The 18,356-nt window shown below is 39.5% G+C and overlaps 1 protein-coding gene across 11 annotated transcripts in view; it reads left to right on the top strand.

Moving 5' to 3' along the window:
- mast2 (microtubule associated serine/threonine kinase 2) overlaps positions 1 to 18,356 on the top strand; it is a 141,450-nt gene that overhangs the window by 79,706 nt on the left and 43,388 nt on the right. For 9 of the 11 annotated variants that reach the window (XM_013273515.3, XM_019346731.2, XM_019346732.2 and 6 more), the window contains one exon: positions 15,229 to 15,320. In XM_013273515.3, coding sequence (XP_013128969.1) covers positions 15,229 to 15,320 — 92 coding nt within the window. Of the gene's footprint in view, positions 1 to 1,068; positions 1,276 to 2,779; positions 3,015 to 15,228; positions 15,321 to 18,356 lie in introns of those variants that run through there. The other 2 variants (XM_019346733.2, XM_025899748.1) reach the window with 2 other exon arrangements.

Below are 18,356 nucleotides of genomic sequence, written 5' to 3' on the forward strand. Positions count from 1 at the left end.
GACGCCTCAGACACTTTTCTTTCCAAGCTCCTTAGAGCAAAATGAAACAACTGTGTCCAAATTCAAAGACAGAAAAACTACAGTTTTCTAAAGTGCTTCCTTTGTCAATGATGGCGGTTTAAAGAAAAAATAAAGTGGTGAATCTTGCATCTACAGGGAATACGAGTAGTAATTTGAGTGCTAGGCAAATTCATTAAACCACCTGTCATAAAAACAAATAACTGAGAAAAGCAAACAAAAAACTTATTTATATGGCAAATAACAATTGAATTATTGTTTTTAAACCCAAATTTGAGCTGGTACAATGGTCAGTGTCAGATACTAATCATTCAACATTAAACCACATAAACAAATTTTTCTGTTTATGAATGCTGGAATTTGGCATCTTAATCAAAAATTATAATGTGCTTTGCATTTTTTCTGCTTTATTGTAAAACAGTAACTTTGAAAAGTCATGGTTAACAACAGTAATTATATTTCAGCATTTAAAAATATCATTTTGATTAAAGAGCTTGTACTGGTGGATTAATCATTACGGAAACATTAACAAATGATTTTAGTAATTAGCAATGCTGGTAATTTACAGTAGCTGTGGTATAAAACTCACACTGGGTTGTAGTCTAATACATTTCTTAAGCACTGTTGTTTAAACACTGATCGTACGCACGATCTAAGGTATTTCTGAATTTCTTTACAGAGTACAAACAGTTTTAAAGCACAAATTTGAATTCTAAATGAATCATTATTAAGAACAGATTTGCATGACACATTTAGGTCATTAGTATGGAGAGCACCATCACAATGTCAGTAAACTATTAAGACAAAGAAGACCAAGTATTAGCCATGAGTAGGAACCAAAGAAGGTTTTGCTAAACTTTGTTTCAGTGTAGTGTAAAAATTGTCACTGTGTAGCTCCTGTAGTCCAGCTAAAGGCACAGCAGGCAGGGAGTTGAAAAAAAGCATACGACTGGTGTTAAACCACCCAGCACACACCCACAAGCCTTCGTCACACATCTCTCCTTGCGTCTTTTTCTCTTCATCTTCCTCCCCTCCCTCCTCTTTTGGCAGAATCTGGTCACCAGCTCAGTTGCGTTGCCACGGCAACAACAGCCTCCTCCAGCACCTGCTTTCCCCCTCTTCCTTTCACCCCTCTGTCATTCAGCCCCCCGTAGTCAACCTCGCCCTGTCCTCTTCGTCCTCCTCTCCCTCCCTCTGTTACTGTGATGGCCCTCTGTCAGCCCCTGTTTACCAATGGGGAAACCCCTTCCTTTGGAGGTAAGACCCACCCTGCGTGTCATCCCATAACTGTTTGGTCTTTTGGGGTGTGTGTTGTGTTCTCCTCTTTTTTTTTTGTCCCCATTACTCAGTTTGCCGACCTGTTTGTTGGTTGTAGCTGACAGACCGCTGAGAGCATCCAGCAAACGGCACTAATGAGCTGTGTTCATCTGGTGACACAAGAAAGCACTTACAACACTCTTTTGCTGTTTTTAAAGAGCAACTCAGTTTGTTCAGCAGTTTCCATTTGCAGGGTTGTTCGTTTGATCATTGATAGCTTCTTAATTTTAGTTTAAATCCATCTTTTATGTTGGAAAACAAAGACACTCACACAAACACAACAACACACAATCTTCTGCATTGAATTTGACTGTATGAAATAACCAGCGGTCAACCGTGTATGCACTTTATACATTCATCCTTTTACACCCTTTCATGCAAGTACTTTTTTCTACATAAGTGCTTTCTTATCGAACATTCTCAGATGAATGAACGCGATAGAGAGCAGCCCAAAGATATTTGTCATGCAGACTGCAGCAGCCAGGGATCGAACCACCAACCTTCTGACTAGTAGATGACTTGTTCTACCTCCTGAGGCGCACATAACCCAAGTAAAAAGAAAAAGCTAATTTCATTTTTTTAAGGAAAACAGTTTAGCATTCCAAAGTGTTTTCTTTCTCCAAAGTTCTCCGATCACGCCCTGAGATAAAGAAAACTTACCTTGAATTTGGTGAAAAGTATTGGGCCATTTTTCTCCCTACATGCTCTGACGACAGGGTGACTATTCTCAGTCCAGGTTGTGTTCCCATATCAGCTAGATTTCTTTTGCAATCAGAGGAGTTGTCCTCTGCTGGCCATTAGGAAAAATGCTTGATTAGTCTTTGTTCAGACTTCTGCTCCACTAGATTGAACCGTCAACGTAACACAGAGACGAGTTTGGGAGAAACACTCATGGTCTTGCCGAGCGATGCTAAAGGGATGGAGACCATTTAATAAACAATATGGCAGAATTGAAAAATAGATATTATATCACCCGTACTCATTGGTAGGGCAGGTCATCTACTGTACCACCCGGAACGTCGGTGATTGATCTCCAGCTTCGCCTGTCCATGTATTGAAGTAACCTTGGGCAAGATACTGAACCCCAAGTTGCTCCTGATGTGTTGGAGTGTGTACCTACACAAGTGTTTAGGTATAAATCAAAGTTTTGCATGAATGTGTGTGTGATTTAATCATTTATAGCTTCACGATTTTAGTATAACTAGTATAACTATAAATGAGACTTGTAGCAGAAAATGCTTTGAGTGCTTAAATTAAGTAGAAAGTGTTTTTCTTTTCTGCATCAGTTCTGTATTGGTTGCATTCAGATATCTGTCTGTGAACATCTGTGAACATCTGTGACCTGATGACAAGTGTGTCTCTGCTGAAACTGAAGTCAGCTGAGCTCCACTTAGAAACACAGGGGTTAGAAGACAGAAGGGAGGAGGCAGCACTGTGCAGAGAGAAAGGATCAGAAGAGGGAAGGCGGGAGGAGAGACACTAACAGCTCTCACACGCATTTGATGTTGCCGGTGTGGCAGGTGGAAGCCAGCGTCTGTTCGTTAACCGCGTCCTCTGCCGAGTGTCGCCGTGTCAGAGCAATGATTGCACTGCACTAGTGTTAGCATGTCTGAGTCCTTCTGGACGGTGCTCTCCAATTTCTCGCTGCCTGAGAGAAGCATGCTGCGGCGCTCCAAAAGGTACAAACACATCCTTTCTCTTTCATTTCTCCATTATCCTCCATTATCTTACCTTCATTGAGTTTTTTTCCCTCTTTCATATATGCCGTTTTTATTTTCTTGCCACTGCCTGTGTTTTGCTGTGTTTTCCTCTCCTTTATCGTTCTTCTTCCCTGCATCTCTTAATGCTCAGCAGGAGCAGCTCCAAAATGAAGGTCAGCTAACTGGATGTGTGTTTTGATGTATGAACAGGGTGCTTTTTGAGGACAAGTTATTGTCATATGGTGCTGGCATCTGTAGTGTGCACGTTTGCTGTCAAATTCTTTTTTTAATTCTATTTTCTCGATATGACCATATTTACAGTGACATACCTAAGTGTGATTTGACAACGAGCATCATGTTCCTTCATCTGTCGTTCTTTCAGTTGACCCCTCTTCTTCTTCCCTGCTCTCTCCTCTCTGTCAGTCAAAGCAGAAGTAGCTTCTCCAACAGGAACAAGAGGGAGAGACAGGGCTGTACTTATCACTTTGAAGCAGCAATTTTCTTCCGCCTCCCTGTAATAACAGGGGTAGCAGCTGACACACACACACACACACACACACACACACACGTGTCACCATGTCCTGTGGTGTGTTGCTCTTTTGTTACCTCCAGAGCAGTGTTTTTAAGGGAAGAATGCTTGTGAAGTGAGACAGTAATGAAACTCCTGCATAGCAACAGGCTCTGGCAGTTTTTGGAGTGGATGCCGTCGACAGATGACATTAAGCTGTAATCAGGCATAACAGTCATCATTTGCACGGATTGAAGGTGATCTGAAGGTTTTAAAATAAACTGTTCTTTTTTTGTAGCAGCATTTATCACATTCAGATCAGAAGCATAATACATTTTACTTTTCCATCATTTTCAGAAACATCTACATACAGATTATTTTAAGCTCTTTAAGTTAGCCGTATAGTTTTAACATCATTTCAAATGCAAAATGGTTCTATTTTTGCATTATTGTTTCATTAGCCTGCGCTTAAAACAAAAGTGTGCTTCTTTTGTCAGTTTTAGACTTCAAAAGATTGTAGCTCCACTGTTCTTTGATATCGTTTCCTCTTTTATACTTGCTATTTGACATTAAATTGGCACAATGGGAACTCCAGTCAGCTAAAACATTTAAACTGCCTGCCTGATAATGTGTATGTCCACCTTGTGCCAGCAAAACATGGCACAGACACCAGATCCCTGGGCTGTCCTCTGCAGCTGATCCTTCAGGTCTTCTGTAATTCATGATCGGTGGATTGACCAGTGAAGCTGTGCTGGCTGTGCAAAACTAACCTATAGGAACTAGGGATGGTAATTTAAGGTGAAAATACTATTTCATATTCTCTGAGAAATGCTGTTAGTGTCCACTGTGTATATAGTTGTTTTTAAGTTTACTACAACATGGAAAACTACAGACAACCATCTGCTAGCAAGCAAATTAATCATCTGGAGATTTTTGGTCCAGCAGTTTCTTTGCAGCCACTTTCACCCAATGACTACCAGCAACCTTCAGGAACCACCAACCACATTTTTCCCTAGCAACCAGTGCTTGTATCCTGTCCAATATGGCAGCTCTTGAGCAAGATTTTTTTATTATTATATTTTTGGAGCATGTTTGCCTTTAGTGGATAGTGGTTCAGTGGCGAGAGCAAGCGAGGGGGAGGACAAACACCACAGGGCCACAGGTTGGACTCAAACCTGGGTCGCCTGCTCACCCAGTGAGCTAAAGTGCCGCCTGCTCTTGGGCAATGTGCACATGACGTCAACACCTAAATAGTACAATAGTTAAGACCTGCCACTAAGTTAATAAATGACTGCATGAACCATTTGGCTTCTGTTGTAATTTACTGACGGTTTGAATAGGAACCCCAGAAACACTGGCTGGTTTGTGTTTCATTGTTTCTTTATCTTTACAGTGTTGGTGACGGTGACAGTGATCTAGATGAGTACCTTTAATTTTTCTGATGCCACTTTAATAAAGGTGCTTTATAAAAAATGTTTCCTCTAAAAACCCTTTTCATTTAAAAGAAAACAAAATTTTGATGCAGCATTTTTTGTTAGAAACTGTTCACAATGACACAAGAACGATACGGAGTTGAATCCTTTCCCGTTTGTTAGATCATTAACCCTACAGCTCTTGCCGCAGGAGCGCACACACATGCCGCCACACAGTCTGTTATCACTTTGATTTCCTGTGGTGGCTGTAACCCTCAGACAAAGTTATTGTGTGGGCTGTGGGAAATGAGTTTAGCTATAGATCTTATCCACATCAACTTCTACTTCTATAACTGTGCCTTTTGCGTGTTATAGTGAAAAAGTTTATTGGATCTCAATGTTTCATGCAGTTTGTCTTTTTAGAGACATAAAGTAAGCAAACGTGTGTGGGAACGTTTACAGATTTGGGAGAACAAAGTGGTGGGCATGTCATAAATCCCCTAAACTCATATTAAAGAAACACACAAATAAGCCTTTTTTTCTGTTGCTGTAAATGATATCTTTGAATCACTTTCCACCATACTATTAAATGGGTGGGTGGATCAACTTGGATAACAACTACTAATAGAAAAAAGGCCATTCTAACTTGGGTAAACTGTGGTAATGTTGACTGAAGATTCAGCCATAAATGCTTCTTCAGCCAGAGAAGCAATTCAGTCTTGGTGCTCTTACCTGACAGCCTGCTGCTTTGATGATACCAGGTACCCAAAAGCTTACTTATCTACACACACATACAAACACACACATATGGATACACACACTCACAGACAGTGTGTCTAGCCTTCAGTCAGTTCTGCATAATGAATGCATGTTTCCCAGCAGGGATCCAAAATGCCTGCAGGAGAAAGAAGGAAGGTAGGTTGGTAGTCTCGGTACTGAAGTTACATTTGTCTATGTGAGTCAGAAATAAACATACAGGAAGCTGATGTTGACAATGGTTCAACCAACAGCAACTTACTGGAGTTGCTCTTGATTTTTAACTGTACCAGCTTTGTATCCTTTGCGCCTTTGTACCATCATATGTCCTTGGTACCTTGGCTGGTGATCCAAAACTAATCAGGGTAGAAGGAAATACAAAACACAGGCTAATTTCATATACATATATACATATATACATATATACATATATATATATATATATATATATATATATATATATATATATATATATATATATATATATATATATATATATATATATATATATATATATATATATATACACATATATATATATACACATATATATATATACACATATATACACATATATATATATATATATATATATATATATATATATATATATATATATATATGTATATATATACACATGTATTGACCCATGTGCCTGTTCATCTTAGCCGATATGATGCCTGACAGGAGCTTCCATGTAGTACTGAGGCAGGTTATTGGTCGGTAGTTGGATGGGACCGGTTCCTTCTTGGGGTCCTTGGGGATCAGGACCGTCCGACCTTCGGTTAGCCATTCCGGGTGTCTCTCGTTAACTAGCAGCTGGTTCATTTGTGCTGCCAGACATTCGTGGAGTGCAGTCAGCTTCTTCAGCCAGTAGGCGTGAACCATGTCGGGCCCTGGTGCTGTCCAACTCTTCATACTGGAGACCCTTTCTTGGATATCTGCCACTGTGATGGTTACTGGACCCTGTTCAGGGAGGTTGCTGTGGTCTGCCCTCAGATCCACTAGCCACTGAGCATTGCCGTTATGGGTTGCGTCCTTCTCCCATATGCTCTTCCAGTATTGCTCTGTCTCCAGCCTTGGTGGTGCTGTTCTCTTATTGTTCCCTTGCCACTGAGAGTACACCTTTGCTGGTTCTGTGGAGAACAGCTGGTTTATTCTCCTGCCTTCTATCTCTCTGGTGTACCTCCTCAAGCGGCTGGCCAAGGCTGTGAGTCTTTGCTTGGCAGTTTCCAAGGCCTCAGGTACGGACAGCTTGCTGTATTTCTTATGCACCTTCTTTGTCGCGCCTTTCTGCAACTCCGTTAGTTGGCTAACCTCCCTTCGTGCTACTTTGATCTTGCCCTCTAGCCTCCTTCTCCATGGAGGGTACTGCCCCTTGTGGCTGTTCAACTTGTAGCCAAGCATCTCACTGATCACTGCTGCCGTAGTGTAGATCAGCTTGTTAGTGTCGGTAATCGTGGTTGTAGGTATTGTCCGTAGTGCTGCATTAACATCATCTAGCAGACCTTCTGAGGGTAATCTTGGTAACCGGCTATGGGGGATCCAGGTTTCAAGCTTGGCCATGATCCTATCTTTCAGGTCAGTTCCTCTCGCACTCAACGATCCTTCTCCTATCGCACTTGGGGCTATGTACCCAATCTCGGGTGGGGGTGATGATATCTCCCCCCTGACTCCTCCTTGCCGTAGCATTTATGTTGTACCTCGTCAATCTCTAGCTGTGATAGCAGTCCCTTCTTTCGAATGTTGGAACACTGAGCTACTAGTTGTTTCGCCGTCATTGTGGATGTTGGGTATCGAAGAATCCATAGGCCCCTCATCCTATTCATGTAACCCCTTCCGCCAGGGTTACTTGCGTAGTAGCATTCCAACAACGCCCTGTTTTCATCTCTTGCCCACCGATGCCCACTTGTCGTCAGGGTGCCCTGGTTCCTCAACACCTGACGCGGACCTTGTTGATCCGGGCGACGTCCGAGCCGGCATGCCGTCATATTTATCTGTCTCGCTCATGTCTGCGGTAGGCTCGCTTAGCATAGGGGGTCTAGCCTTAGGACCCTTACTGGATACAGACGCCCCCAGGCAGGAATCAAACTTGCGATCCTCTGCTCCAAAGGCGTGTAGTTTAACCACTACGCTATCCAGCCGCCACATATATATATATGTGTATGTATATATATATATATATATATGTGTATGTATATGTGTATGTATATATATATATATATATATATAGAGTTTCACTCTCTTCATGTGTGCAGAAATTGTTCATAGGTGCCATAATTCCTGTTGTATGCAGGACAGAAGTGTGGGCTTGGATCTTGTAAGGCTAGAAAGAGTCCAAACAATAAGATAAAACCACAAATAAAATCCTCCTTGTTGTAGCCTCAGGATTCTCTCTCTATATTGTCCAATGGCAGCTGGGACAACTGCCCCACAACTGTATAAGCAGAAGAAAATGATTGGCAGAAGAGTCATAATTATCATAATAACACTTTTATCACTCATACTATATTCATCTCATTTCAGCAATATAGTAGAAGAGCTTTGATAGATTTCTAAAAGCATCATGTTATAGATTTATTTTATATTCTGGTCAGTAACAGATGAAAGAAGCTGACATTGTTTTTTCATTAAAGGAAACTCGTCTGCCTCAGTAAAATAACTTCCACTGGAAGGCACCTGCTCCTCTTTTCCCCAAGTGTTTCTGATGCGTGACTCGGGTGTTATTCCATATTGTTGAGACAGTCACTATGATTTGTTCATTAACTTTGTTCACAGCAGCAGACTGAGTGACAGTTGCTGTAAAGAAACCTTTACAAGCTGAACAGTTCTTTTGTTTTAGCGGGACTCTCAGAGCCTCAAACCATAATTGTCATCCTTCTGTCGTCCCCTGGCGAAGGTGGTTCATTTGTTCCTTTGCTTCTCTTAATCTTCTTCTCTTCGCTTCCCATCCCTTGTTGTTACTCTGAATCTTCTGCCTTCTGGCAGACATTTGTCAAACCAACATCACCTTTTCCACATTTACCTCAAGATTTCCATTTTAAAACTTTACAAATTACCTTAGCAACCATTCCTGATTTCTTTGAAGGCTTGGATGGCATTTACAGTTCCAGAAAAATTCTAATATGACTTTTGTCTCCAAAAGTTGATTCTGTTCATCTGGACGTAGCATTTTCAGCGTTTCTCTCACTGAAAACGCTACATCCAGATGAACAGAATCAACTTTTGGAGATTTACTTACCTGGATGATTGAGCATGCATCAAGAAATAGTTCTCATTTGCAGCATCAAGACTTCAGCTTAACATTTTTTGATAACAAACCCCATGACCTTTCTTCTAATAGCACCTTTATGCCATGTAACTGTGTAATTAGCTGGTCTGTTGTTCATTCAATCCATTACTTTCATATTTGAAGTTGTAGTCATTGTTGCAGACTCTGAATCTTGGTCATCAGTTCATCTCTCTCTCTTTCCAGCTGACCCCTTCTGTACATCTCTTCTACTATTTCCTAATGATCACCTCCCCCTAGGTCACTTGGCCTTTTTGTGTAGCTGTTTCTGTTTGTGTTTTCGGTGTCTATTTAAATTTCAGGCTTTAGGGGAAAATTTTCAAAAAGATAAATGGTGTATATGTGTGTCTTCATAAGATGAAGATATTCCATGAACACACATCACTGAATCTTTAATTTGGCAGTTCATCTGTCATTTAGGTTTGTGTGTCGACTACATGCTGCCACAAACTGCTGAAGTGGCACATTTCAGCAGATGGTAGAAGATACACGCATTTGCATACAGAATACCGTATCTCCATTACACATAGTATTTTTTGCCATTATCAAATATATATATATTTTAAAATCCCAGATGCGCTTTTTGTTCCCTTTACATAACCTTTACCATTACCTAAATATCAGTTCCTAAAAGTTCCTAAACTTTAGGCCTATAAATCATAAAACAAAGATTAAGAGCATATCTGACAAGAAAATTTAAAAACATACTTAAGAGCGATTTCAAACTATTTTTTTTCTTTGTGGAAAAACGTGTGTTGTGTGATCATTCAGGCGCGTTTAGCCTGTCAAAAACACTGCACTACACAACTGCATAATTACAGCCAGCAGATGTGATGGGCCAATTAACACAGCACACACATGCTGTTACTGTGCCGACACCTGCTGGCATCGAGACAATTTGTCAGGAGAGTCCCAATTTGTCTGTCCATTTGTTCTCTAAAGACATTTTCCTACAATTTAGAATAATATACACACAGTAGGACTGAAAGGAAGTACTTAGCATTTGTCCTCTGTACAGACATAATACAAGATTGCTTGATTTGTACTCACTCAAAGATGAACAAATACCAACCATGTTCATTCTGTTTTAACTATAAAGGGTAAAGTACGTCAACCCTTTCCCCCCCTTTTTTTCTATCTGCTTTTAGCTTTGTTGCTGTTAATGAGTCAATAATCAGGACCTTGTTTCAATATACAAGCTCTGTCATGATCAAGAACCTTAAAGTTTACGAAATATCTTTGATAGTTTTTAACATTTTACTAACGAACCACTGTTTTTATCCACTGCTAAAGTTGCCAAAAAAAACCACAGTAAAAGACAGAGTCGTCAAAATCTGGCACACACATAGTTTTGAAATAGGTTCCTTTCAGAGAGATGCAGTTCAACAGGCTGCTGTATAGATTGATATAAGCCTGCGTCAGCTGCACAGGGAGAGAATAGTAGTAAATGCCATAAATCATGTGTGTGGATTAAAATAGCTCCGGGTAATTAGTTATCCTGCAGTATGGAGATCCTTTACAGCCTTCATGATGCTTTTCATGTCCACAATTCGGCTAGACTCCACTCGGGTCCTAATCATCAGAAAGCGAGCTCAAGGTTCTGTGCGGATGTACATATACCTTATTGTTTTTGTTGCTAGTCTGCCTGTTGGACTTGGCCATTGAGACTCTACATTACGACGGGCCAACTGCACATGCATCCCAGTCCGTGGAACAAGAAGTAGAGAAAAAAGAAGTAGAACAAGAATAACTACACTGTCAGCGTCTGCAACGGAGTATAATATAATTCACGTTGAGTTTTGGTTCCGGTTTAGATTTTATTATGTGTCTTGTAACTTTAAGTATTTTCAATATTACAGACTTTTTTTAATTTAATTTTTTAATTTTCATTTTTCATTTTAGTTTTGGTTCATGTCTTCATGTTTAGTTGTTTTAGTTTCCTCGGTGTTGCCTCGTCTGTTCCTCTTTCTGTTGGTGCCTGTCCTCTTGCGTCTGTTATCAGGTTTAGTGTGAGCCTTCTGAGGCATGTACTATGAGCAGAGTTCAACATACCCCAGCTATCTTTCTGTTATCTGGATTCACTGAACATTGGAAATCAAGATAAGCAGTCATACAAAGCTGCTTATCAACTCGCTAAGTTAACTCTGGGTTTCTCTGCATGTTCACATGAAAGGGGTGGGACATCTGACTACAACTACGTCACCAAATTGAGACACGAGAGAATCTGATGGATTAAAATCAAGCATTTCATTAAGTTTATATTTAAAATAGAGCAAAAAACAAAACAATTTTCTTTCAGCTATAGCCCTGGTAGTACCTAGTTGTCAGTGTAGATCATCAGAATTCAAAGTTATGCTTAGTTTACATGCAAATTTAAAATAAAGATCTCTAAGTACAGTATAGGTTTACTGTTTGAGGACCATATCTTCTGAGAACCGAGGAAAAAAAAGTCTTCCCATTGAACATTTCTGTGATTTCTGTCCTCTTTGCCACTAAAACAGGATAACCAGACTCATGAGATATCAATGGAAAGCCCAGGATGTCCTCTATTAAGCACATCAGGGCTTAGTATTATAGCTCAAATAAGTCAAAAGATATTGACCAAAAACAAATGTCCATTACACTGGACATAAATGAATAGGCTGGTTCTCAGAAGGGTATATTAAGGCTAAAAAAATAAACATTTTGTAGATTTTCAGGCAACACAAATAAAAATCAAGGAATAAAATTATGTCAAAGAATCTCTACTTTTTACTGATGTTCATCAGGCAAATGCAAAGACATTACAATGTTGAATTACCATCCACACACGAGGTCTTCCAGTAATAGTGACGCTGTTTTCCATAAAATTAATTGGTCAGTAGGTGTTGATTTTGCACCAATTGATCCCTAACCTGGAAAATAACCTGAGCAGGTTAGGTTTGCAGCAAAAACTACCAAAACAATGTACTCCAGCAAAAAGTGAGCCACCTTCATTGTAGATAAAATCCAGGATTGACCATGACGTTACCTGGATAAAAAACATCCTGCTTTGTAGTCCAGGTCTCTAGTCTCCATTTTGGTTTGACTGTGAATTTTCTCTTGTGGTTTGTTCTGGTTTTTACTTCATGTTTGTCTAATTGTTCTCACATGTGGAGATTTTCACGTGTTTCCCATATATTTCCTCTTCCCAGTTAATTCACCCAGTCGGTCCTGTCCTCCCCCTTGTTCACTCACCTGTTTTCATAACATTCGGTGCCTATCACTATAGCCTGAGTTTAGCTTCCTGTGCTTTGTTAGCTTTTATACTGTTTAGCAGTCCTGGCAGTTATTGTGCAGGATCTTTTGTCAACCTACAGCATACAGCTTTTGGTTTTCTGTCACTCTCAAAGCATGACAGAATAAGTGTAAGGCTCATTTTTAAAATATAGTCACTATGTTTGCATTTTCATTGCAAACAACAGGGGCATCTGCCTTAACATGCATTGTTCTCAGCCAGTGTTGTCTGAATGTGAGAGGTGGCTGCTGAGCAAATGTGTCACTTTAGAAAGATATCATATCAGCGTACCTGGATGCCACATCACAGCATCCTCTTCCATCTGTAATTTCCCCTGAGTGAAGCTAGCCCTTCCTCAAGTCATTACAGGCACACTTGGCTCGGAGCTTCAGAGTAAACAACAAAGTCGAATAATCTTGTGAGCTTGTGTTGGAGGTGTTAGCTGTGAAGACTGCCCCCTCATTTTCTCCTCTTCTACTTCTGTCTAGGGACAGATGTCACAGCTTTAAAGCAGATTGCTCTTTCCTCAACGAGTATCTTTGGTACAGCAGTATGTACACATCCGTGTGAGCATCTTAGCCCAAAGGGGAGCTGAAGTCTCCCCTTTGGGCTGCAGACCTGGTATTCATGTAAGAAAACGTGAGCTTAGAGTCACATTTTCTGTTGTAATGTGAAAAGTATTTTCTTTAAAAAACCTAAATTATTCAGTAAACAAATTGCTATTCTTTGTATAAACGTGCAGTGTAATTATTTTAGTCACAACTATATAAATATGTGTGTTGTTACCTTTAGAGTTTAAATCTGGTATGAAAGTTAGAATCTTTCTCCTCAAGTACAAAGTCATGAATATTTTTAAGACTTAATAGTTTGATACTATCCCAACAGTCAACTTTGTTTTGAGCATCCAGGCTTACTTACCGTTCCTTTGATAAACTTTATAGTTAGAGCTGGATTAGATAAGTCTGGCTTTGCTACAAGTCCCTTCCGGATATAAGGGAATTCTTCCTCCCTACCACCACCACCAACTACTACTCACAAGGGATTGTCTCATTGTTTGGGTTCACTTTAATGTTGTGTCCACAGGATACACCAGAAACCTTGGCAGGTTCCCCCCAGACTACAGCTGTGCTTTTCCAGTCCTCTGATAACTCTTCCCCGCCTCTCAGAGCCTCTCTCAACTCCCCCCTGAATTCCCTGAAAACATTTTCCCTCTTCAACTTCCACCATTTAATCCTTGGCTTTACCTTTCACTCACTTTCTTATCTTCGTTTCCGAAGTCATCCTACAGAGTACCATCTGACGATGCCTATCTGTTTTTTACCAGCCCAAACCTTTCAGTCTCTTATTTTGTTAAAACTACATCTTCTGCATCAGATGTAATTCAGCTGAGTGCACCTTTACTCTTATAGGTCTCTCTATATTCTTCCTTCCTCTTAAAGTACATGTTCACAATAGGGCTTTGTGATATGAGGAAAATCTGATATCGCAATATTTTGTGGCTATATCATGATACATGATATATATTGCGATATGTTTAAATAACCTCCAAAAACAAATGTTATATTTAACCATATAGTGCCTAAAATTGCAGTGGTATACTCATTCAAATCGACCATTCAATATATATTACAATATATATGTATCACAGCTGGTTTATTCAATGCAATATTTTTCCCTATCAGGTAATATATAAACATGCATGCTCAGCGCGGGTAGAAACTTTTCCGCTTGGGAGGGAGGGGATTAATGATGCATTTGCCAGCGTGTGGGGAAAAAAACCTCACAGTGAATTACATGCAGACAGCTTAATATTACCATGATAACTTGTACTCGATAGTTACGATAAAGCCATTTGTACCATCGTAAGTGGAAAAACTTGCGATACATTGAGTATATTCAATATATCGCCCACCCCTAGTTCACGACTTCCATTTCAGTCCTTTTCCCAAATTCCACTACCATCTGGCATTCTGCATTCCTCTCCTTAACAGCTATCGAACACCTCCTCACCACCCCTGTTCTCTTCATCTACATGTCCAATGAAGTCTGTTCCATTCACCACCATCTTCCCACTGGAAGTTCTCTTTCTCTTCTAACTGACCAACCTGTGGTGTATATGCACTGAAATTCAACATCACCCCTCTGAATTCTACCTTCAGACTCATGTTCCTTCGAGATTATTCCTAATCCATTTCTCTTCCTGTCGACACCGTATTAGAACACTTCGATTCACCTCCAATGCTCCAGGTCTGCTTCCTTCTACCTGGTCTCCTGCACACATAATATATTTACTTATATTACTTATACATTGAATGTTGTATTTTCAAACAGTTTTTCTTAAAAACAAAGTTATTGGGTCCACTTGATTTGAATAGCAAATGTTGAGTTAGGCCTTCCGCTGTATTGGTGGTATTGCGTATAAGTGGTTTGGATTAAATTGGACACAATTGTTCTGCCATTTTCATCAGTTGTGGTTACTTAGTTGTGTGTGTGATCACAGCTGTGATAGTCTGATGTATTTTTGTGTCCTCACTGTCCAGCAGTTTGAAGGCTAGAGTGTTTGCTGAACTTCTTGCTTCACTGAAACTGTAACATCTGCGAGCTCACTGGCAGTGCACGCATGAAAGCTCCACATACGTAGGCCATCTGACAGCAAAGTGGACACCTGCTGTTATTGGTTCAGATGTGCAGAGGGTCTCTTGCCATTTTTGAACAAGTACAAATGACTAACTTAACATTCATAACAGTGTGTGAGGTTATGATGTGCTTTCATAATGTCTGTGACTGGTGATTATGAAATGCCAAAGAACATTTATAGAAGCAAATTCCATGCAAGGAATCTGTGTCCTTCATTGAAAGTTCTATGAAATCCTTGTACTTACGTAAAGAGTTAATTACCCTGACTTTATTTGTTTCAAATCTGAACTTAGATTAAGCTAAAGTCACTAAATTGCCTTTGTTTTTGTTCTCAGTTGTCGGGCAAGCAACAGGAAGAGCCTGATTGTCACGTCCAGCACTTCACCCACCTTGCCACGACCACACTCACCTCTGCATGGACACACAGGTAACACACACTCCTGTATACAAACTGCCTCTGATGTTTCAAACTATAGACCTGATATACTCAATACTGTAATATCATCAGTATCCATAGTATCAGTTTCAGTAGTGCAAATCCACTCTCAGCAAGAGTTGCTGAATAAATTATGATGAAAAGGCGATAATTTTGGTGTTGTTGTATTGGCAATTTTGACCCTGCTCAAATGTTGTTCTTCTGCTAAAAAGTGTGTAGTAACAGCAGACAAGTTGCATTACATGGAGTCATGTTGTTTACAATCACACACCAACGAAGCTCCATTAACAGCTCTGATAGCACACTGAGATCGCACAGTGAGATTTTTGATTGTGTGAATGAATGCACAGGCTGACATACGGTCAGCTGCCGCAGACAGACTTTTTTTTTTTTTTTTAACACTTATTAATAACCATTGTTTATTATAATGATGCTTTAGGTAATAGTTTGTTGCTGTTGAATATTTAGTACTTGTAATGTTCATCCATTGGTTACTAATTAGTTTGAAATCTGAAATAAAAAAAATTATTTCATTGTTTATTTTGTAAAACTGCTTCATGGTTTTAACAAAAGCATTTCAATGCCTGGGTAAGTAAAGAAAGTTTTATTTTAAAATGTAATCTTTGACAAATGATAAGCAAATAATATTAGCAAAATGTTCTCTGATTTTAAAGTAATTTTCTCTTATCTGTATAATATGAAACATATTTATAAAATAAGTATTTTTTGTTAAACAAACCTACTCCTTAAATAAATGTTGCCATTATTATTGATTAGTAAATATTATTATTTGTAATTTAACACCATGTTACTATAATTAAGATGAAATATTTACTTCATCTTAATTATTGGATAGATTGTTACCAATGCATTGCTTAGATTTTCACACTTTTCAAACTGACATCATCAAGATATCGTTACAATAATGCTAGACTGATGGTTGTCCTTGCTGATTGGCTAGAATTCGTATGCAATCGTATGCAATATTTGTATAGCTTTAAAAATCATTGAAACATATGCATATATGCTGAGCATGCAGGTGATTATTTTGTTACAATACAATGTTCTTCTGGGAAACCTGGGGTCCAGGCATTCATGTGAACGTAACTTACTGTTTCTCCCACAAACACTCTGCTGAAGACGAGGCACATCTCTCATAGGCAGTTGCTGATAACAGAAGGATAGTACGTCGCACCACACCTTCGTCGTTCTTTGCTATTTTCAGGTTACAAAGCAAAGAGTCTGAAGTGGCACAGTCTCCAGACACCTAACTTCACAATGTGACTGAGCCTCTGTGAGATCCAGTCGCTCTGAAACCCACATAACACAGAGAATAACCTGTCAGCATCCAGTTCCCCAAACCCATCCAACAACTCACTAAAGATCTTGAATCCAAGTCCCAACTGTTTTTGGCACAGGAGGGAAGTTACCCAATATGGGTGAATTTTGTTTTTGTTTTGGATAGTGTATAATTTTTCTGGACTGTATAATCTGAGGGCACTCTGGCACAATTAGCAGTAGTTTCTTGACAGAATTTTGATTGCTTAATCTTATCAGATAAAGAGAAGTCAAGCACCTTGACAATAATTTTGCATAACCACTGATTTGCTGGGTGACTTATAGAGGCTAGAGCACATAAAATGATTGGGAAGCTGCTTCCACTTTCTCACATTTGGCAAATTGCTATTGCATTTTCTTGTCTCCCTGTGTAAGCTCAGTGTCTTTAACTTTAAGCTGATCTTGCAGCAGGAAATACATCAAGATGAGATTTTGCCTTGATCTTTGACAAACGGACATATTTATAGCAAAAATGTTTATTTCACCCTTATAAAATACTCTTGAAATACTCCTGAGAAGAAGCAGGCAAGAGTCACTTCAAAAGGATTCCACCCACCATGCCATCATACATGCGTTCGCTATGAAAAAGTGTGTGTGTGCTGATATTAGAAGCTGTATGCACACACACCAAATGATTAGATGAAATGCGTGCTAACAAAATGTCTTCTGAACACATCTGACAGGAAGACAAGCGCACAAATCCACCAACCCACACACCCACCCATCCTCTCCTCCACCCTTCAAATGTATAGATGGAAAATGATTGATGTAGCCTGAAGGGGAGTGAGCGAAGGAATCAAAATATAGACCGAAATGGCAGAAGAGAAAAGGATTATTGGTGCAAGTAACTGAATGGGAGGAGAGAGAGCGAGAGCTGAATGAATATGAAAGATGGAAAGATGGTAAAATATTGAGGAGAGAATATTAAGGAGAGGCTGTGTGACACAAAGAAACACTCATTACCATGTTGTGTTTGCCCTCACCCGATAGTGGTAGTAGTGTTTCCTTGGGTGGGTGATATCGCCTCAAAATTATATTGGTAATAACAATAGTTCGGACAATATGGGAAAAAGTTTTCTTAACACCATAAAATAAACTTAAATTCCCAAAAAGTAAAATAACAAACAACAACAAAACCAGCAACAATTTAAATTTGAAAACTGTTTTAAAAGTTAGTGCAACTAAATTTTGCGAATAAACTAAATTCAGCTCAGTTAGAGAATCTTTGCTGGTTTATACTGTTTTGCTTTTAGTGGAAATATGTTTAAACAAGTATTGTTTGGTCAGTCAGTCAAATTAAGTTTAAAAGCCACTTTGTAAATGTAAAGCTTATTTTTACTGGTGCAATATGATGGTTTTGTATATCTCTGTATCTTATAACATTCTTTCTCAGACACTGATCTCAAACCATTTTCTGATGCCCCCAAAATATATATTTAAATATTGATATCCTGATACTGATTTTATAAACTACTCGTGAACTATGAAACACAGGCTTAGAGCCAAGCAATCAGAGAGCCTTTGCTACTGATGGGAGCTTTGTCATCCTCCACCTAGCTTTCCGAGCTTTCCGAGCTTCCCTCGGGTCCTCTTAATTGTTGTGACGCGTGTTCGAAACGCAGAGAGGTGCGCTCGATTTGCCACACGGAGCAGCGCAAGAGTAAAGCACGAGGGAGGTGCTAATAATCG

Source organism: Oreochromis niloticus, linkage group LG17 (assembly GCF_001858045.2).
Source record: "Oreochromis niloticus isolate F11D_XX linkage group LG17, O_niloticus_UMD_NMBU, whole genome shotgun sequence".
In the NCBI taxonomy this organism is placed as follows: domain Eukaryota; kingdom Metazoa; phylum Chordata; class Actinopteri; order Cichliformes; family Cichlidae; genus Oreochromis; species Oreochromis niloticus.